The 23,183-nt window shown below is 40.6% G+C and overlaps 1 protein-coding gene across 1 annotated transcript in view; it reads right to left on the minus strand.

The window, feature by feature from the left end:
• unc5a (unc-5 netrin receptor A) overlaps positions 1-23,183 on the minus strand; it is a 196,789-nt gene that overhangs the window by 34,491 nt on the left and 139,115 nt on the right. Inside the window, exons 6-8 of the mRNA XM_088432054.1 lie at positions 15,571-15,735; positions 6,048-6,278; positions 1,433-1,732 (exon numbers count right to left, since the gene is read on the minus strand). Coding sequence (XP_088288180.1) covers positions 1,433-1,732; positions 6,048-6,278; positions 15,571-15,735 — 696 coding nt within the window. The remainder of the gene's footprint in view (positions 1-1,432; positions 1,733-6,047; positions 6,279-15,570; positions 15,736-23,183) is intronic.

Genomic DNA, 23,183 nt, shown 5'->3' on the forward strand with positions numbered 1-23,183 from the left:
TCTCACTTTGCTTTGCGTTTTGGCTTAAAAAAACAGAAAAAAAACTGAATGCAGGACGCCAGGTACACCTTGAACTGGTTATCAGTCCTTTGGACAAAATTAACCATCTTTTTGATTTGATTTTGATTAAGCCATTGTTGCGTGAAGGAAACAATCCTGTTAAAAGGGAAACATGCTAAAAAGAACAATATACCCTTTAACAAGCATATCTCTGAGTTGAGAAGGAAATTTCCCAGGTAGTCAAGAAGAAATAGGACTGTAATAACACAGAGGCGTTGCTGTGGCAACACGTCATCCGCTAATGTGCATTGAAGTCACCATAGTAACCAGGTGGCGATTTGACAAAAGACCACATAAGTGTTGCAATCTTGCACAAGCACCACCTGATGGTTGCTTTAAGTTGGGGTACACTTTCATACTTTTCAAGTTGTGATTATCATCAGCATCTTTCAGATTTATCAACATTTTCTCGATTGAAAATGATGATCGTTTTAAAAGAATAGTAACGCGGTGGCTAATGCTAATCAAATGTTCAGAGTGCCTGCTTAAATGCTAGGCTTGTAACGAGCAGAGGTGAGCTCTCTAACTACAGTAGGTTTTACGTACATTACTGAGAGGGTTTCAAATTAGAGTAAGGAGTTTAAAGTACCATATTTGACATACTATAAACTTCTATTCTATGCGCCTTATGATGTGGGGCGCTCTATATATGAAACAGTTTTAAAATAGGACATTCATTAAAGGCGCGCCTTAAAATCCGGTGCCTCTTATAATGCGTTAAACACAGTAGGGCTTTTATTTATTTATTTTTTTTGCACGAGAGGCATCCCTAGGTTCTGACAAATCAAGGCTCAAAAGTTATTTTAATGCTATACAAACGACACAATGACACTCAAGGAGTGGTTCGTGTTCACTCCCCATTACGCACATCATCTTTCTCAAGAAAAAGATGCTGATGACAATGAAGAGGATGTCAAAGCTGTATCCTACAAGGTGCAATAATGATAAGTGCTTCAAAGTGCCTGAACATGTCAACAGACATTTGTGATCAACTGCACCATTTGAGAAGCTCACAAAAATAACAATAATAAATAAATAATAATAAAAAAAAGTAAATTTATCTGGAACATTGACTGGTGCCCTAATAGCTTAAACATTTTAACCTGAAGAAAAAGGTATAAAACATGGTGCTAATCAGCTTCAGGAAGAAAAAAAAAGTTCTCTTTGACATTGAGACCATCACAGCACCACCTGGTGACATGGATGTGAGATTACACTTAGGGAAAAAGCAAAGTTAGTATCCCCATTGCATTACATGGTGCCCCCTCCAAGGTGGATCCATCCAACTATTTCAAATTAGAGTTCTAAATTAATATTTTAAATGAATATTACGGTTTTAAACAAGGGGCATTTAGCAGTAAATAAAACTCACCGGTGTTGGGAATGGTCAGCCTGCCACCCAAGAAATTGAAGGTCCCGTAGGAAGTGTTGGCAACGTCCCGAGACAGCGTTTTAAAATAGCTTTGCGTGGACAGCCTGCTCACAAAGTCGGCGGGGTCCGAATTGAGCTTGCCGTTGTGAAGCGTGTGCGAACCCTTGGGAAGCGGGTCCAGCAGAGGCCCGTTGGTCATGGCAAACTTGCCGGTGGCTTCGTGTCGGGCACGCAGGGTGCCCTGGTAACTGGTGGTGGTGGTGGTTAGATCGGGCTGGATGGTAAGCAAATGCGAATTCTCTGTTTGGATGATAAAAGAGGAGGAGGGAGAAAACAATGAGTGGCGAGAGGGGAGTTGATAGCTCACGCAGGCAGACCTCACACACGCCAATGCTGTCACAACACCACGGAAAGTGACAGAAAAACAGGAAAGACACATGGCGCTGAGAAAGACGCTCACGCGCTCTCGACAATGCGCAAACACCCCAGACAGTTGACGGCTCTCCCCTCCGCTCCCTATTTGTCTTAAGCAGCTAAATTATATATATATTTTTTTTTTTCATTTTTATTTTATTTTTGTTTTCACTCATGGCAATAAGTTTATTGCATGTTTACCTCACTATTTTCTTCCCATGTTTCTTCCGTCTAAGTTGGACTAGACCCCCCCAAAAAATAGATTTTATGTATTTATGTTTTTAACAAAAGAAACACACTCAAATAAATAAAATAAAAGATAAAAATATCCATAAAAAATATAAAAGCAAAAAAGCAATATCTTTTTTACAAAATGTATGTTATATAAGTCGATGTAAATATATTCTAAATCTACACTTCATTCTTTTTAAAATCATATAATACGAAGAGGTAGCAAAGTTATCATAGTTGGCAAATCCGCAGTTTTGGTAAAAACACATTTCAAGTTTTGGCACATTCGTCATTTAATGGTTCTTACCTCTACAGATCCCAAATATACATTTTTAAATACAATTGAAACCTTGCGGCTGCTGGGAAATGAAAGTTCAGACCTTAAGGAGATTTTTTTTGTCGAAATCCAAAAATGAATACCTCTCTCAAAAACTCATATTTTTGTAAACAACTCAAAACTAATCTCCCCGACATAATCCTATTTTTGTAAGAGCGCATCACATATATAAACACGTTCAATTTCTCCTTCACAGATTTCGGTTACTGTGTGTATTTTGGGTAAAATGATGCCCCAAATAAACGAGGAACATTGTGCAATAAATCAAAATGCAGCGACCCACTCCATCCAAGTCAGTCGTATTTCTACTACTTGTGAATAAAACTCACAGGGGCACGCAAAGGCAGTGTAGAAAAAAAATGCAATTCTTGACAATGAGGCGATGGCAAAACACAGCAGTGTCATGCAATCTGATAAACACACACAGACACACACACACACACACACACACATTTTTTTCTTCAACTGTGAACCACTGGAAACACATCCACCTGGAGAAGACACACAATACTAAAGCCAAGTTTCCGACAAGCAACACAGTTGAGTGCAGCTCGCCACCCCACCAGCTGCTAATATAAACCCTAATCTAGCTCAAGGGTGCCAGTACACAAAAGTGATAGCTGCGTTAGTGACATCATAAAGAAGGGTGTCATACAAACGAGTCGCCTATAGCCAAACTGTTTTTTTTCACCTTTTAAGATGGATTTACACTTAACATGGTTCAAAATGACAGCATTACATTTTTCCATCTTATAAATAAGTCATGGCGGTGTAATCAATAAATAACTGCATGGCATCAGATATCCTCAGATTCAAAGCAGGCCTTGATCATAACGCATATAGGAAGAGCACTCTGAGCACGTTATTGCAAATGTAATATTCGTGCTATACATGTGACAATAATTCTCTTTGAACCATGAAAGGGAAATAATGGCCAAAGGACAACCATGTTATGCTGATTGTGTCATTGCTTACATTTTGGGTGTGCATGCATGCTGGTTGGTTTTGGTGTTCAGTAGGGAGTATTTTCTGGATTTGGATATCCTACAGAAAATCAAATCAAATTTTGTTGTGTGAAAAACAATTATGAACTCAAAAGACCACACGCATTTCCACTTAATGGATGACCAACCTCCATAAACTTTGATGATCAACATTTTTTTTCATTTACTTAATTTTAACCTTTGTAGAGTATTTTGTCCAAACCTTTGATCCTTACATCAAAGGCACTTCACATCAAAGGGAAAGATTGAAAGAAGACAGGGTTGAAGGGGTTGAAATTTCACTCAGATGATGACAAAATGTCAAAGGTCAACATGGCACGATCACTTAGTCATCACACTACCAGAGTGTGCCATCCCTAGGCTAAAATAGTGTGAGAATACTGTGGAAGAAGATGACTCAAAAATGATCAAAATACTGCACAGTTAAACCGATCTTAGCAGCACACTATTTTCCTCTCAAGAAACATTAGATTTTTGACAAATTCCTCTCCATAATTCATAATTTTAGTCAAAGAGATGTATTAGATGGCTGAAACGACATATATGACTCAAAATGGTGTGTTAAAAAGTGATCAGTGGGAACGGCAACAGTGTCAGACCGTCAGCATCGAAACATGCGAAGTCATTTATGTCTACCATGCCAGCCAATATGGAGAACTTGAGCACTGACAGCTAACGCTACGCTAAGGGCTATTATAACTTGTAAGGTCACATCATTGCATACTTGACTGACTGTGCTTTCAACTTTTGAGCTAAAGGAAACTAGAGACCTTTCGGAGAATATTTGGGGAAATCACAAATTCAAAAGTTTTTACCACTCGGTCTAGTCGACAAATGTTTGTTAGCCTCTGATAGGTACGGTTCAATGATGTAATGTGAATATTATCTATACAAACACAGTAGTATTGGATATACAGTACCGTATTTAGGAACTAAATCACAAACAGACAAATCTCCCAATTCTTTTGGCGTGCTCAAACATTCACAAAAACAACAACGACTAATTGCTTGGACTTTCTTTGGAAAACTAAGAGCGAGCAGGCCTGAAAACATGCATAGTGTAACCGCTGAATGAATTCACTCCGACGAAGGCGACAAAGTCTTTATCCGTAGACCTTTTTAAAAGGCCATGTTTTGTGTTATTTCCGTTTTTGGTGTTTCAAGTAATAATTATCTGTCAACTAGTGAACAGTGTGTCAATATTCTGCTTCATTGGTTTTTACACCAGGGAATCAAAAACAAGTACCAAAGGTTAACATTTTAACAGTTATTATGGTACTTTTTAAAGCTAAAATGTACATGGAATGTCAATTTTACACACTCGAAACCAATAAACCCTAAATTCTAGACTAGTTTACACATAACACCCGTTTGAAAGTGGCTTGGCTGCATTACTCGTTATAAATAAATAGAGTCCTACAAGAGACGTATGCTAGATTAGAGCAGGCTAAAATGTGGCAGCCATGTTGGAGGAAGAAACTTCTCCCTACAAATGTTCAGTTTAGGAAAGATGGTTTGCGCTAACACTTTATATGAAGAAAACGCAAATAACCGGGCAGGGATGGCACCCAAATGCATATGGCGTTGTTCTCCGGAGATGAGAAAGGGGGATGGGTCTGAATGGCTCCTTATAAAGACCTGGATCCCAACGTTCAAAGTGAAGAGCCGTTCAAAAGACTCATTTTACTCGCAAAGGTCACATCACTAATATTAAATTGTTAAATCATTGATGACACTAAACAATATGCATTTAAAAAAAAACAAAACAGTTACCTTATGGGAGTGGATGTTAGCTTAGCATTGCCAAAAACATGCAGCTCCAAAGGAGCATTTTGATGGCCGCTTTCCTCTCGCTGGCTAATGGTTTTACTGGACCCATTAAAAAAAAACTACCCCAATGATGAAGAGATGATCCCTCCCCACTACAGCGTTGAATTGAGAATTATAGACCTGGGGTGCCTAACCCCAGTACTGGTCCATGCATCAACTGGTACGGGACTCCATGGGCCACATCACCAATTATTTCCAATTTATGTATTATCCGAGTCTCAATATTTGGAAAATCGTTTCAGTTGGAATATGATCGGATTTTCCGTTTCGCTCATTTGAGAGCCAAAATTTGAGATCCAAAAAGGAAGAGGCAGGCGTAGAGCCAATAACAGACGAGCATCTTAGTGACGCCGATCAATAGCAGACCAGAATCTTAGTGAAGCCGACCAATAGCAGACCGCTATCTTAGTGACGTATGCATGTAGTGACGTATGAGCTCGGTGTGACTCGCACGCACCCTGACCACCAAGTTTGAGTTTTCTAACTTGTTGATGCCGTAAAGCGGGGGAAAATGCCGTCACGGGGGGGGGGCGAAAAAACTTGGTACTCCAAACATAAGCTAGGGACACCGAAACCCGGGGGTCCACTATTTGTTTTGTGTTGTATCTGTAAATGATTTTGAAGGAATGTCGGCCCCCCATGATAAAAAGGTTGGCGACCACTGCGGCAGAGAACCGAACGGCATCCCTTGTCGGAAACGTGGCTTGACGATACACAATCGATGAACGCGGCACTGTCACAGCGGGCAGACGGAGCGATGGACGCACAGAGGAGAGAAAAGCAAAGAATAGTGTCCTACTGCTGTGGGTGAGGGGCCTGCGTGGCCGCGGCGCCCACACACCTGGCTTGCTGGGCTTGATGCCCATGGGCTGGAAGCCAGTAGTGAGAATGGACGAGTCGGCCACGTCGGCGTCCAGGCCGGCCTTCTTGCGCCGGTACACCAGGACCACCACGATGAGAAGCAGGGTCAGGCACAGGGCCACCGCCACCATGCCCACGTAGAGCGCCACGTCCTCCGCCCCGCTCACGGCTGCGAGAAAACACAAGGAAATAAGTAAGTGAAAGCACGGGATTTATTTACAAGCCAAAAGGCTCCCTCAGGTGTAGCGTGGAAATACCTGTGGGCTCCTGCGAGGAGTTTTATTACCCGCTGTGTAAAGGTCTCAATTCGTTTAATCGAATAAAATCAGTTACGACATTTGGCGCTTTAACGCCGCTTGACATCTCTGAAGGTTTCACACAGAGTTAAGGGAATGCATTAGCAAATATTACGCCACCATCCTGATATAAATGGCTCGACTTTTATTTAAATTCGTAGACGATTCAAAGGCATACGGGATCTCCTTTTCTTCTTCTCCGGATAAATATTCATGCGTGTTTTCCTCTCCCCTTTTGTCTTTTTCTCCCAGAACACGCCGCCGCCAAAAGAGAGGAAGTGGATTTGCCGACGTGATTCAAGTCGCTCTCAACAAGCACGGTTACCGCATAGGGTGCGCAAAACGATAACTGCGCCCAGACAAACATCCGTACATTTGTGTGCGCGCTTTGCAGGAGAATGGGATTTGCTATGGCTGTCTTTCAACAGTCGGAGGCTTCTCATGGCGGGGGAGGAAGATGTTCCCGGGGCCTTTGTGGAGGGCATTGTCCCAGAGATCCACGGGGGCGTAGTAGCGTCAAGAGAACACAGTCAAAAAGGGGACACGTTCACAATCCTTTCAAGTATACCGGAGAGAACATCGGCAAAGGTTAAAGCGCGGCTAGTTGGTGTGCGCTGAGTCGACGACAAAAGGACAAGGACAGAAGGCGGGAAACAAGAAAAATGCAAGGATGAAAGGGCAGCAAAACAAGACGGCATGTAACGGCGAATAAGGTGTGATTTACTTTCCGAGAGATCTGGAAGAATTGGTGTATGAGCAAACTAGATCATCGTTATATATTATGACACGTTTTAAGGACGCAGCGGGGTTTTTCCACGACTGTGCGAGCCTAACGAGAAGCTGCATGCTGGAAGCACAAATTTGACACATTTTAATTGGTGTGAGTAAATCGGAAGCATGAAAGTCTATACGTTAGTAGATTTGTGTCAATCAGGTTCATAAAACACTACTACTCTCGAGTATGCATAATACATATTCTTACTTTATGATCATTTTGACGTGTGATAATGAGATACTTATTTTTCTCATGCATGCCTTTTTTATAATCTTTTATAATAGCATGTTTTTTTTTAACAAGTGAAGGCAATTTTTCAAAAAACGGTGTGTGAAAGCTAAGAGGCTGAATGTAAAATTGTGGAATGATAAATTAAATCAGTGGTTATGAAAAGGGGGTACCCCTGGGGGTACTTGAAGGGACTCCAGGAGGTAATAGAGATTTTAAACAAAAAAAAAAAAAAAACATGCAAAGATCTTTTAAAAATAATAATTGAATGAATGAATTGTTTCAGGAAAATATAAGTTCATAAAAGAAATTTTATTTTCAGTCAGTTATTCATTTTCATTATTTTAAAAACCCAGATTCTCCCCCATGATGGAATGGTTTGACCCAAATTGTCACGTGCCACCTCAATATTTTTGTGAGCAGATCTCTACTATGATCCCACAACTTTAAATTTTTTCTGTAGACAAATATTTGTTTATAATTATTATTTTTTTTTTTTTAATTGTTTTTGAGAACACGTCTGATACTCTTGTTGATTATTTTTTGTGGTTAAATATATATTAATAAGTAAGTTTATGACTTATCTTTGCTACTGTAATCCTAAAAGCGGATGGTTTATGTTTAATATTTATCTGTGGACAAGTATTAATATATAATAATTTCTTTTTGAGAGTAGGTCCGACACTTTATGTTGATTAATTTTTATGGACAAATATTTATTAATAATTAAGTGATATCTTTTCGATAACAGATTTCTTCTATGATCCAAGAGCAGACACTTTATGTTGATTCCTTTTTTATGGACCAATCCAAATGTGTGGCTCTTCAGGTGAAGAACTTGGCAGCAAAAACGTCCATCTTTGGAATGATGGCATGACTTTTGGAACATTGCAACATTGGAATAGTGAGAATCATGTGAATCTCCATTCACCGACAAAACGGCCCGACGAATCATACTCAAGACTGTGAAGATGCCAATCATCATTATTTTTGCTCAAACAAAACAAAGTAAACACAACTTGAATGACGACTAATGTTTTGCGTTGGTTCCAAAAAAACGAGTGGATTTTTGCTGAACCGAGTCTAATTGATTAATTGTATATATGAATTGTGTTGATTTCAAATGGCATCGTGAGCTGTGCGCAATTAAATTACATAAGCTTGCGACTAATCATGACAAACTGTGGGGAAGATAAATCTTTCATCAGTATCCATTCATCATAGGAAGAAGATAAGACAGTGACGATACTAATCGTTGATATTGTATCCTAACTACGTACTTGTTCAGCAGGAGACAATCTGAACAAATCCTATGCCTTTCAAAACATATACAAATAGACTATATAGCATTTTGTATTCATTTGGATCTCATTTAAAGGCCCTCTATTATTGAACTTTTTCAAGCTTTTCACCATGTTATAATGTTAATTTCTCACACTCCCAAAGTGTTAGTTTTCTTTCTTGATGCATTTCTGAGTATTCCTTGCTTATCCTGCACTCTTATGACTGGCCCCACCTATTCAGATAAAAACGGCTTGCAAGCAGCATAATGACATCAGAGCGACCAGGAAGGCCCTTGTACCGCCTTTCCAAGTAGCCACACCTATTTTTTACTTCCGGTTTTACATCGAGGCAGCCACGTAAACAACTAAGTGTCTGGTTAGAAATGTCTCTAACGAAAAAAAACCCGAAACATATTTCATAAGAAACTACATCACCAGTGTGCCAAAGGTAAGAGTTCAAGGCAAAAACAAACAAAAATGCTAACGTTAGCTTCTCCTGTTATAATTTATCTGGTCACATTTTACTATAATGATTTTGACTAATTGATCTCAGGTTGAGTCAGAAAGTTGGTGTTTAATATTTAATATTGCTTGGACATACCGCTGAAATATTTTTTTGGATGTCATTTAGTACTGTACATCATTTTTAGACACGATTTTAACAGTTTAAAGTTCACTCTTATGAATTCAATTTCACTAGAGTTTTTGAAGCGTTTTCATTCAGCGAGAATAGATCAACCAGGGGTCATGTATTTTTACAAGGAAAGGTCATTATGATGGCGGATAACTTTATTAATAAGAAAGCCTTTGTAAAGGCAGGATGCCAGGTGTTTACAGGATTCGAAGAAGGCTAAGTTCCAAGATGGTCCTTGGGCTTTCTTCGAAGTGGACTGCAGCCGGAGGGGGGATGATAAAAACAGTTTGGACAATTATGTAAGATACTGGGCTGAAATGCTCATCTGCTTGGCGGTTTGAGACCCTTTTTTTCTTTTTCCTTCTAAGTGGCTAACCCATAGCCTCTTAGAAGAAAAAAAGGGCCTAGAATTATGATCTTTGTGCACTTTCTAACCTCTGGATGTAAATATAAAAAAAAAACAAAAAAAACTGCTGCCCCTTGTGCAAGTTATTATTGGTAATCCTTTCAGAGAAAAAACACACGCTTCTTCGGTAAGTGCATAATTGCTAATTCATTTGGGCTTTGTCCCTGATAACGACAAAGCGCACAATTTCTAACAAGCTATATTTCAGACCTCCTTCATTCTTCAGGGATTAAGGAATGAGCTCAAACCAAAACAAAGCTAGCTAAACCGCTCACTTCCTAAAATGAGGTGTCCAAAATGAAATAGTCTTGGTTAAGCCAAAGGCCAGGCAAAAGGCAATGCTGTGGTATTTGGACTTGTGAAGCTGCAGTCCACCGAGAGACACAATACAAGGCTTGTCAGCTAACAACTAATTGGCAAAACATTGCCTTGAACCGGCGGTTTGGATGTTGACTTTTTAAGGGCAAAGCAAAGGCACAGAGAAAATGCGCAATGCATAGATCCAGCATCTCCCGCAAGTACCATTCTCATCTCAAAGGCAAACAAAGTACGTCAATCAGTTGAGGCTCTCTGGTCCCCACCTTCAGTATTTTCTGGCTCTTATCGGAGCATCGCGGAGGGAAGCTTTATCTTCCCCGCCAGGTGTCACCACCAAACGATCCCGATGCTCGCTTACAATCCCGACCGGCATCTGCTCTCAGCTCCTCGACCCCTCTCATTGATTTTGCCGATGCCAGTCAATAGCAGAGAGGGCATTTATCACACTTTAATTGACATAGTTAATCAGGCTATATAATTGGATGGGCTTTATGTTCACACAAACACACACGCCCAATCTTCCTTTTGCACTCTTACAACCCGTCATGTAACTCCATCATTCATTGCTACTTCATCTAATCGCGGCTAGGGAAACTTTTCATTCGGCGAGCGTGACCTCACTTTATGATGGATGCCCATCTGCAAGGAGTGCCAAAAGTCCTCCAGCAAAATCATTGTATTTTAAATTCAGCGGCTCAGGCTGCTTAGGGATTCCTTTTTGACATCATTCATCTCGCCAGTGGCCACTAAACTCAAGTTTTGGACTTTTGTGGCATTGGCGGTCGCACCTGTAAGGCACGCTCTGATACATTAAAAAAAAAAAAAAAAAAAAAACCTTCCCGGGGGAATTTATCATGAGCCCTGGGAATATATTTCATCCGATGGCCATTCCTAGTCACCCAGCTGAAGATGAATCACACTGGAGTTCTTCAGGTCAGGGATATGTGGCTAGTAAAACTCTCAAAGTGAATGTGACCATTACTTTCGTCACAATACAGTCATCGTATCCCTCAGCGAAGCCCTGGTGAAATATAGGTCCGGACAAATTGTCATCCATTTTTTTCCATGCCACCTCTGACCCCGAAGTGACAAACAAAATCACAACAAAAACATCACATGTTGCTCCACCAAAAGGAGATTATGAGTTTGAGGTTATCAGCCAAAACAGAGTCCAAGTCAACTTGATTACCGTCATCACAATCATGCAGCCAAATTTCAAGCGGTAGAACTTGGTCAAAAATCATTTCCATGATTATATTTAAACGATTTTTGCAAGCGTTTGTCTGATTGACAATCTTGAGTAACCCCTGAAGTACCACCAGGGGGACCCCCATTTGAGAACCACTCTTCTATAACATGCAACATATGCCTTTTCTATCTTAATGAGGGAGATTGGAGATATGTGCAAGGTCCTCTGACAAAGGACACCCTTTGTTGCAGTCTGCAATTTTATCATTGGATTAAACTAAACGAGAACGGAGCCTTTTGTTTCAGGGGCAACTTCTCCAGCTCAGCTAATAGCACGGATGAAGTATGGGAGATGCTGACTCGCCAAAAGCAAGCTCGCTATGTTGCTTATTATCACACTTCACACTGCTATTGTCTTTTGGAGCACATATGTTGGGAGCAGATTGGCTTTTTGCAAAGGCCAGTGGAAATACAGTCGCTCTGCATGCACGTGCTGGGACCGGCCATCTTTGTGTCCACGTCTTGCCTCTCTGGGGAAGAGCAGCTGACCTTTGATGATGGGCTGACTGATCCTTCGCGCTCCACCGCGCCAGACTTGGCGACGGTTCAGACGTGCACATGCATGCGCACAGACGGGCTTATGCATAAGCGCCGCACGTCCGCAAGCGTGCGGCCGCCGCCGAAAGACGCCTACCGTGTATCGGCACATCCGATTGCGCCAATCGGCACGAGATAAATTATTCCGTGTATTCATTCGTTCGCCCGTGTCAATTAAATCCCCATTTAAAGACAGTGTTTACCAAGCAACCACAAAGACGATTTATAAGCATTTCTCTCTGCGCCGTGAGACTCCTGACTGGATGGGAAACGGCACAATAGTCCTCCAGACAGGTTTATGTTGGAGAATATATGAAATGAAATCAACGGCCAAAATGTGAGCTGTAAATTATGGCAAGTCTGAAGTGTGATATCGAGCGACATGCTATTTCTTTAATTTCTCTTACAGGAATAATAAAGTATATCTGCCTGTGCTGAGACGTTGCAAATATCTGCATTAAATGGGCCAAAAAATACAGGAAAAATACACTGTAGCTAATGCCAGTTTTGTGTGGGAGAAAAAAAAAAAAGAAAAAATCAATACATTATTCCAAAGGGGTTTTATCTCATAGGAAAGTGACTTTTTAATTGCTTTTGAACAAATGCAGTGGTGCCTTGAGTTACAAGTGATCCAATTCTTGAGTTTTAAAAGGGACATTCAACTTTAGCCATTTGCAGTAGTCGCACGTTAAGATTTTGTCGACATTTATTTTGATCATAAAATTTATTGTAGGTACATTTATGATCATTTTACCATTCGATTTTACGATAAAATGACATCACACATGTGCCTTACAAACCCCGCAGAGTGCAGGAGAGCTGCTAAAGACATAATATTTTGCACTACATAATCATCGTAATATGTATACAGTTTCTTCCACTCCATCTACTCCATAATATGCTCAGAATGTGAGTCTATTCAGTTATTAGTGGTGAATTATTACTGCCCTTATTGGTCTATTACTGTATTTTTGTTTTTTTTTAGTTTTATTGCCTACTTTACCATTTGCTCGATTATGGAATGTCTGCTCGGGGAAGAGAACAGAATAAGAATTTCATTGTGTAATATTACTATGCATATGACAACAAAACTCTCGAATCTTCAAGCCTCAGGTAAAACCCAATCACGGCTCAACTTGGAAACGTCACATGACCGAACGCAGAAAACAGGTGACCTCAGGTTTCCTGAGCCTTGAACACATGTGATGTCATTTTTACTCAAAAGCAAGTAGCAAAATGTGTTACAGTGAAAAATAATTTTGTTGTCAGACTAATTCCAGACAAATTATAGACAAAATATTTACTTTTCACTGCTGATAATGGCTAAATAAGCTTAGTATCCCTTCAACTCTTGTCACTCATATCTCAAGGCATTATTCATTTTATAGAAGCTGTTGCTAAAAATTCCTACATATATTGAGTATCCCTTAAAGATTCAAGTGGTTTACTGCCAATCGAAGTTAAAGCTTACTGTCAAAATAAAGATAAAATGGACATACTTGTTCATGTTGTGTATTTAAAAAAACCACATAGCATTGCCTTACTAGAATCAATTTGGTCTAATGTTAACAACGCAAAACATCATGGCTGGGTACATGAAGATACTGTATGTACAGTCGTTACTCACAGGCATATAATCTTCATCTTCTGCCAAAAGTTACTACTTTATTTGCATTCCTGGGTACTGTATACCCTTATGTCTGTAATTAACAGCCCCAAGGAGCCAGAGTGTGCAAACCAGAAGGAGCAGCACAATACACATCGAATTATAGCAAAAATAAAAAAAAAAGGTTCCCAGACCCACAGTAAACACATGCAGTAGGCATGTAAGTATCCACATAGAGCACATGAAGATAAGAGAGATGATTTCATTTTCAGCTCTATTCTTTGGTCGTAAGGCATCGTCACAGTGCAGGTGAAAATGTAACATTGCAGCGGCGAGCATATCCCCAGTTAATTACTACTGTTAGCAGTCAGGCTCTTAAAAGTAATGTGCCAGGTGCACATTTCTGGTCTACCTGACATTGTATCGTGACTGCACAAAACCGACAGAAGTCTTGGCTGTCACTCTGATCAAAGACGGCATCTGAGGAAAAAAAAGTCTTATGCTGCAGTACTTATTAAGAAGTTAAAAAAAAAAAAAAATGTTGGCCTGCACCATTGTCAGGAATAATATTTTAATTGAGCTTTTTGTTCGATGTTGGATGACTGTTTGAAATGCTTCAAGTTTATTATCGAGGTTATTTGATGCTGTGTTGTCACAAAGACATTTTTAAGCATTTTACTCAAAACACAAAAGGATTACCCAAAATATTTCCAATACCTCGCATTTCGGTGTACTTTTCAACAAGCTTTATCTTTTGTTTCTAATCAGACAGGGCGGTGTATCACATTAAACCGTATAAATGAACCTAACGAAATACATTACCACATGTTTAATGGCTCGAGTAAATATTTCATTTCTATTTAAGATCAAATTAATTGTAACATGAAGCAAGTTATTGCAAAATCGTGTGATGGTGAAATTTTATATCGATATTGCAATTCATTAGTGGTGCAATTCCACAGCAGATGAGCCAGAAATAAAACAAATGATGACTTACATTCCGCAGTTGTGGATAATACAGTATATGCTTAGAGGTAACACCACAAATGGAGTTACAAATTTTTAATAAATCAGACATGTTTGGCACAGCATTTTGTTTTATGTCTTTTTTTTTTTCCTTACGAAAATGCTCTGCGCTGGTTAGGGAATAAATGACTAAAAAAATGTTTCACAGGGGGCAAACCCTTACAAAAGGTCCTCAGAAGACGGACATTCAATCCCATACAGTTTTTAGCGGATAAAAAGAGTGTTATTTATTCGAGATAAGTTCTAAGACAATTTTATTAATTCATCCATTCATCTGTGAAGCCCTTTGAGACTTCGGTGATTTAGGGCTATACAAATAAAATGTGATTGATTGATTGATCCATCCATCGCAGGCTTGCTGGTGCCTATCCCAGCTGGCTTCAGGCAGTAGGCGGGGGACACCCCGAACCGGTTGCCAGCCAATTGCAGGGCACACAGAGACGAACAACAATTTATGCACGCTATCACACCTAAGGAAGATTTAGTATGTCCTATACACCTGCCATGCACGTTTTGTAGTGTGGGAGGAAGCCGGAGTACCCGGAGTGAACCCACACAGGCTCGGGGAGAACATGCAAACCCTACACAGGAAGGCCGAAACGAGGTAGATTTGAACTGGGGTCCCTTTACTGTGAGGTGGAAGTGCAAACCACTGTTAGCATAATTCTAGTGTTTTTTTTTTCTAACCAAGAGCAAATCAATTGGAACATGTATCATTTTATTATTGTTATTGTGAGTCCTTTGCAATACATGGCATGCCTTTATTTACGTTTTATAAAGATGTGCATTGTTTAAATATATAAATGTGCATTGTTTAAAAAAAAAAAGCTGGCACTGAATGAGTCAAAAGAATGGTCTCTTAGCCTCCGTTTGCTTTATATTTTAGCAAAACGCTTTGACCTTGAGAATTCAAAAAGGCCTCTAAAATTGCATATACTGTATTTTTTGTGGCTAAAGTGTAATAAATTGAAGTTCATTCAGCACTTGGCAAGCTCCCAAAGCTGTGCAGCCCACTAATTGCGCAACATGACATCATCTTCCTGTAACTCACCAAGTGGCAGAACAAGAGCCCAGGTTGCAGTATGTGGGCAGTTGTACACTCACTCTGTGGGCACTGCTCGCTGGTGCAGTTAAGAGACTGAAGGTCCAGCCCCTGGCAGTCCTTGCCCCCGGTCCCGGGCGACGGCTGGGTGCACTCCCTGCTCCTCCACATGGCGCAGTCGGCGCCGCACGGCGACCACTTGCTCCATTCGCTCCAACCTCCGTCCACTGTAAACACATTCACCAAAAAGTAAACACGGTGCGGTGAGAACAAACTGGCGTGCATTTCACGCTCGAATAAATAATATATTTAAAAACATGAAAAACACTCTGAACGGATTCAACGCCATATATCTTTTTACTTCCAACATACATCATAGAAGTCATGCGAGACTTGTGGGCACATTTGCATACAAGACCTGAACAATTGATTGAAAACTCTGTTGCCATCTTGTGCAAATCTCGTAGCTCTAAAATGCAAACCTGTTGGGAATGCATAAAGACATGCAAATCCACTTGCAAATGCTCAAATCCAAGCAGATGTACAGCTGAAGCTGAAGATCCCCCCCCCCCTCCCCTTTTACCTTTTTCTATTTTTGTTTACTTAGTACATGGAAATCAGCTGAATCCAAGCTAAACCTTACCGCTCACTGTTGTTTAAATCTGCACAACACTTCGGTAAGAATTTGTTCATCAAATCTAAGCTTCATGGCACGCGCTCTAAATTAACAGTATGGGAAATTAAATAATATAAAAAAATACATCTTTGCAAAACGTTCATAGATGCGGTTTAAAAAAAAAGAAAAAAACGTAATTAAATATTCACACACTTAACACAATATAACATAGGTAATGGAATTTAACTAGTTTTGCTTCATGAAAGTCCAGATTGCAATAAAATAAGAATTTTCACCTTTTTCTTTTCTTTTTTAGTTTCAGGCACTTTGATGCACTTGGTTATTTTTTAGACAAAGCTGTAACCTATATAAACACTGTAAAAAAATAATTAACACTATAACACAATAGTTAACCACTAAAGTCAAGGGTAGACTTTAAGGGCGTTTTTTGTAAAATTCACAAAAATTGAAGTAAAAAAAAAAAACCCACTTATGAGTTCGACAGGTACAAAATACAGTAATCAATGTTAGAAATCAAATTTAGTTTAATTTACTTCTGCAATTAATTCCTAACAAAATATTCACTTTTTACTGTTAAAAATGTCAAAATAAGTTTTGCATCCCTTTAAGGCACCACTGTGCAGAAAATAGAAGCTGAAGCAATGATGAGACTTATAACAGACTCAAGCACCTCATCCAAGTATGAAATCCATAAACATTTCTGAGAGTACGGCGCTGTAGCTTTTAGTCCATCAGTTTTAGCAGAAATGGAGAGCGCCGCCATTTTGGAGTGATATTGAGAGTGACGCAGCACCCAGCCTGGGGAAGGTTACCACAGGGCTAATAGGAAAAAGAGTGTGTAATGAGCTCTCGTGGGGGGAGCAACACCGCCGTCTTGCTCTTCCTTGTCCCGATTGTATCAGCGGAGAAGACCCGGCGAAATTACGAGCACGACACACACACTCACACACCTGGATGACAGCAACAACCCTTTTCCTGGCTGACCCGAGGGCGAGGAAACGGTAGCGCTCATTAATCCTAGCAATAAAGAGTCCAGGGGGCACGGACCCCAGAGTGCGAGTCCGACCCGCAGCGGGTCAGAGGCTTTGTTTTATGAAGCAAAGAGTGCTACTCCGAGTGGGATGGAACTCATTTCGCCAAAACACTCTGACTGATGATGTTATTCGGGGTTGGCGTCAGCCCGTGATTGAAAAGTGGCTAAAAGCAGAGACAGGTGTGCGAATTAGCGGGACCACGCTTATAAGCCGGTCTAAGCGCGTCCGTAATTTGTGCTTGTGTGTGGCAGGATGCTGACACAGCTCGGGTCTCTATGCAGTCAGATCTGTTTGGCAGAGAGAGCGGAACCAATCAGATAATTGTCCTTGTTTGGCATTGAGTGGACCCATCCGTAGGCCAGTGGGCTGATTATCCGAGCTGGGATTGAAAATGATTGAATAGCAAATTAGATCCTAATGAATGCCGAATGTCGCCCCTCAGTTTATCCACGCCGCCACTGACCTGACGCCACACAAAAAAAAGATGGGATCACAATTTGCCCAGGTTTCTCTTTTTTTTTGCCAGCACAAATCAGGACGATTAGATATGCTGATAATATTTTCAAACAAGGAGACTGGAGTGGACATAACATGACACAGTATGAGAATGTTAGATATTTAATGTCAGTTATTATTGATTTTTAAAGTGTAAGTCAACCCAACAATGTTTATTGTTATTTTTTTTAAACGCAGTTAGGTGACTCCACTAGTCTAAATACAGTATTATGACCTTCCTATTTAACGGCCATTTTGCCACCAGCTGTCGACCAAAAATAACATCACAGTTAAACAGGGCTCGACCAACGACCAATCGCAGCTCTCTTTGCAAATGTCACGTGGCTACAGTTGGAAAACAAGGTGATCTGTAATTGGTTGTCACCTGAGCAACTGTGATGCCATTTTCAGGTGACAGCCGGTAACAAAATGGCCACCACCGAAATGGCTGAAAACAGGTTGATTTTGCAGGTTAATTTATATTTCACACCATAAATGCAACATTACTTAGAATGCCACGATAAGACAAGTAGGTCAGCGACCCTACTGAGGATATAAACCATCGAAAATGTATATATATATACACTCGCAAAAATATTTACAATTGTAAATTTACAATTTACAATCCACAATGTATTTTGGTGAACTGCTTATGCACTTTGGCAGGTCCCGCTGTTTTGGATGGTTACAGAGTGATTAATACAGTTCAAAAAGGTGTAGAAGCTTGCTATACAATGTCCAGCATCTCTGTTTCCTTCTCAAAACCAAAAAGGAAGTAAACGTGGCCACTATTTGGGAAATGTACTGAATAAATAGCGTGAACCTGAAGGGTTCATTTCTCTTTTAAAAAAGTAACTTTGAAATCGAAACCTGGCCTGTTCTTATTCCTTCCACAGGAATCGGATTAGTTTTCCATATAAAATCCCCAGGAAGAGATTGTTAGCACAAGAGTGAAAGGCTGCGCAACTGATTTTCAATCACGCAGCACCACAGGTTTGAGGTCAGGCCGGCTCCCGAGGAGGGACGGCAACACAATGGCCCAGTGGCACGCCTCAATTTGGACATGTTGTCAAAGGGGAAAGGGAAAAAAAAAGACCCCTGCCATTCTTTACAGGTCAAAGCAGGGTCTGTTTGAGGCTTTCGCTTCCTGATAACGACAATGGCGGCTGACGGTCATCGTGCAAGTTCATGGCACACCTGTGGTTTGGCGTGTCCTTGAGGGGAACATGAGAACCGAGGGTTATTTGTCAGTTCCTACGGTTCTATTGACACGCATGTGCACAGGAACGGCCCTGCTAATCCTGGCAGCCTGAAACAAGCACACATGAAGGAGGACGGCAGCCCAGTTCAATGAAGCGATTGATGGTAGACACTCAAACTGAGCCAAACTACAATGTGGAGCTGCCAAAGAGGAGTAGACGTTTTTTAACGGGCCAACTCTTTTGAACGTACTTACAAAGACTAAATCCTGATAACAGTGGCATTATGGGGGGTGGAACCCTGAACAGAAAACAGGATATGAAACATAAAATTCCATTTTCAAAGTATATTGGTATAGTGTAAGCCAAAGGCTAAGAAAATGCTGGATGGATAGAATAATAAAAATCATACAATATTCCTAAAAAGCAATGTTTACTTACCATATTTTCAAACATTACTAATGCAAGCGCAGGTCTTTGACAATAAGGGAAAAATGCCGAACAGTGAGAATAATAAAACCATAAATGACCAATAGACAATATTTATTCATCACTTTATGTTTTAAAATGTGAGCAAACAAATTAGCTGAGATATTAAGTCAATACCACGTCAGATTATGGGAGAAAAAACATGACACAATAACATATAACAATTAAAAGGTGTTTTTTTTATTTTTAAATGTATTGGAATTGTGTATGCCAAAAGCTAAATACCCCCATGGTAGGGACAAGATAAAGAAACCATAAAAATGACTAATAAACAACAATTTTAGCTCATTTTTACTTAATTTACGACCCTGAGTGGTGCTATGTTTTCGGTATTTAGCCTATAAGTACGTCCAAAAGTACTTGCCAATGGCTTTACAGAAGTTTGTCTTTAAAATCATTGATAAATAAATTTCAAAAAACTCCACGCTGGCAGCCTCTTTCTAAAGTTGGTCCCATTTTCATGGGAATTGATAGGAGGGAATAAATTAGCATGAATTAGCCAAATTGAAGTTGGCTAATGTCAGCTAATATTGTGTATATTTGAAAAGTTTTGCACTTTAAAAGTTGCATTTCAAATTACTGAATGGACGAGCTATCCTAATGGATAACTGAACAAAGCAGACATGTCTCCCTTATGTTAACTAATTCAGCGGAATGAGCCAAAACGGGTGATTGAATGTGAGCTGACGAGAGGGAGCCAAGGCAAATGGCGCCGAATGATTGAAACCGCGACGGGCCAAGTCCGTCACCAGATGGCCACGCTCTTTTCAATGTGAACTAATATGTTCTCTGTGCTATTAGCAACATCTTGTATTTGTTCTTTGGACACGTACAAGGTCTCCGAAACAAGCTTCCTTGCTAAAGAGAACACCACACTAGCCCGCATAGCATATGGGTGCCTTGACGCATGTGCATACAACGCCGCCGTGCACACGCTCGCAAACAAACAAGCGAAAATACACTAGCCCCGAGTCTGTTTATTTTCCATCTAGCGGAATTCTCATGACTCCGCTGGCAAGCCTGAGGGATCAGTACAATATTTGAATAATTCAACCGAGTTAGCAATCTTTTCATGTTGTTTGCGTTCATCTCTCACAGCTTTATTCATTAGTATGGGTCAGGTGTCACCACCGTGCTTGTATATTTTGGTTCCAGCTGTTTACAGTTGCTTCTGGTACTGCATATTTGCCTGAATGTGACATTTTGCCCCCGACTGCTGGCCCCCGCTAAGAAAAATACAACAGGAATGGAGTCGATGAGAAGGTATTGCGTGGAATATACTACACGTTTAAGGGGCCCCTGTTAATGAAATTCAACCTTTTGGAGCTTTTAACCGAATTACAATTTTAATTTCCCATCGTAAATATCCTGAAACTCTTGTTTTGTTTATTGAATGTTTTGTTTATTAATTGAACATGTCAAAGGCTAGAATCACGCTGCAGATCCATTTTGATTTTTTTTTTTTTTTGGGAGGTCGTTCCCATCTTCACATAAATCTGATCTATACAGTATGTGACTTGTGCGTGAACGCCAAATGGCCAAAAATTGTCCCGCGTGCACAGAGGACAACGTGACGTCACACACAGTGGGTGCGCTTACGAAGGGCTGAGATAGTGGAGCCACGATATATTCAATTTGTTTCTTTTAAAGTGGTATGGAGGATAAAAGGGCCAATATTTAGCCGTGACATTTTGTGCCGTGATAGCAACGTCTCCTTCACTAGCTAGGAGTGAGCGAGAGGAGACACAACCAGAGAATGTCTACTTTATTTTTTCCCTTTCAGAATATTTTCAAACTTTTTAGCCTGGTCCGCTATCGTTGCTGTTGTTTTTTTTCCCCCCTCGTAGCCGCATCCGCCTTTTTGAGCACAGAATTGTGACACTGGTCACTTGTTTGTTATGCGATAATATGGTCAATGCGATCTGCCATTTAGATTGAAGTCGCATGTAAAAAGCTCGGACACGTACATATAAGATTTAGTAACAAGTATCCACATGGCCTGGGTCATATTTGAAAAAAAAAAAAAGCGGATCTGGTTTCGTTCACACTGCCATCAAAAGATCGCATACTGGTCGAATAGGGGTGAAAAATTCAGAATTGTGATACTTCAGCCTGCAGAGTGAACATAGCCAAAGGGGCAAAATATGTGTTTGGGAGCACATGGGCAGACAACCAACAGGCTTGGTGAGTTCTCACAATTGATTCACAACTGATGGAGCAGCCATAGCTGTTAAGTACAACTCGTTGTATAGAACAGAACCATGCGCATTTGCATTTGTACTGCATATTCATGTTGTATACTGCTTTGATTAAATGATTTGATTGCTACTAGCTTATCACGTTTTTCAATGTGAAGTACTTCTTTATTGTTTTTTTTTCTTTTTTGTTTTGGCCAGTCAGGTTTAGAAGGCCGTCGTTAAAGCGGTGGGGCAGATATCGTGATACGAGTTCTTTAAACTCTATGTTTGATGGAACGCTGAACAAACCGAAAGTGAACAGGAGACCGAGGTAAACTTTTGTCTGTTTCGCCAAGTATTAGCCTTGAAGTGTAAATCCCGTTGTGCTTCGAAGCTCAGGTTTTAGCCTCAGCCTCCTCCGTGAGCTCCGCGGGCCCCTCCCAGCATGGAGCCCATCTGATCTGACAGACTGGCCTCCCTCCGCCTACTCGCTAACACTTTGGGGACTTGGACCTTTCCAGCTTCACAAGAAGCTAAGTGCTAGCGTCCTTTCGCAAGAAGGAGTCACAGAACAAGCTGTTGTAGAAGATGTCAGCCTTCGGAAAAACAACATTTTTCCTAATGAATGCTCATATTTTCCATAAAAAATACATAAAATGCACTAGTAGGGGTTAGAGAAATTACACGTCACTGATTTCCAACTCAAATGGATATGTTTACTGGAGTACATTCATTTAGTTGGCATAAACACACAAAGGAGGCAAAGCAAATACAAGAAGCCATCAATTTACCGATGAAAAAAAAAAAAAACCAGACGTAAGCTAGAGCCCCCATTGGTCAGGACAAGCAGCTGCAAAACAAAATCAATCTTTATGCAATAGCCTTCAACTATAGAATAAAAGCCACAATCACAAGGCAATGAAAGCGAAGCTCAAAAACGAAGACCCTGAAGATGCCACTTGAGAGCCACTAGAAAAGAGCACTACATTTAAGCCGAATGAATTACAATGTGCATCTGTGGAAAATGTTGACCTTTCCAGAGAAATGACGACAACTGCACGCTTGTAAAAGGACTTTCAAGAGAAGGCAACTAAAATGCTAAAAAGTCCTTCTCCAAGTATATAACGACAAATTCTGTTCATGTTGTTGAATGCGACTGACAAGCCTCTTCTGGTCCGTCAAAGGCGGGCGATTCATGGATGCCTCGGTCGCATGATGAATCAAAAGCGAGGATTCGGATGCATTTGGATTTGTCGCTGGCGGGCTGCGCGTGAGCTTGCTGACAAATGACTGCGCAGTCACTTCATCCCGGCCGACTGGGGAGGCACGTTCGTGAGTACACAGCCGGGCAGGCGTGCCACTTTCCATTGGAAAGAACAAACTTATCATGTCCATGCTTCTGCAGTGTTGGACTTTGGCCTTGAGGGGAACCTGCTTCAGGTGCTGACAGCTGGACTCGTCTGAGCCACTGAGACAGCTAACAACGTGAGGCGGGGAGGACGGCGAGGTCACCCGCTGTTGCAGGAGCACGAGATTGACAAGGAACGTGACAGAGAACCTTGTTGTTTTCTCAAAATACAGTTGAATCCTCCAAAGGTCAAATGTGAAAGCTTACACTTGACTCGATGAGCACGGAAAGAAGCT

Source organism: Hippichthys cyanospilos, chromosome 13 (assembly GCF_059441005.1).
Source record: "Hippichthys cyanospilos isolate Australia breed blue-spotted pipefish chromosome 13, RoL_Hcya_1.0, whole genome shotgun sequence".
NCBI lineage: Eukaryota > Metazoa > Chordata > Actinopteri > Syngnathiformes > Syngnathidae > Hippichthys > Hippichthys cyanospilos.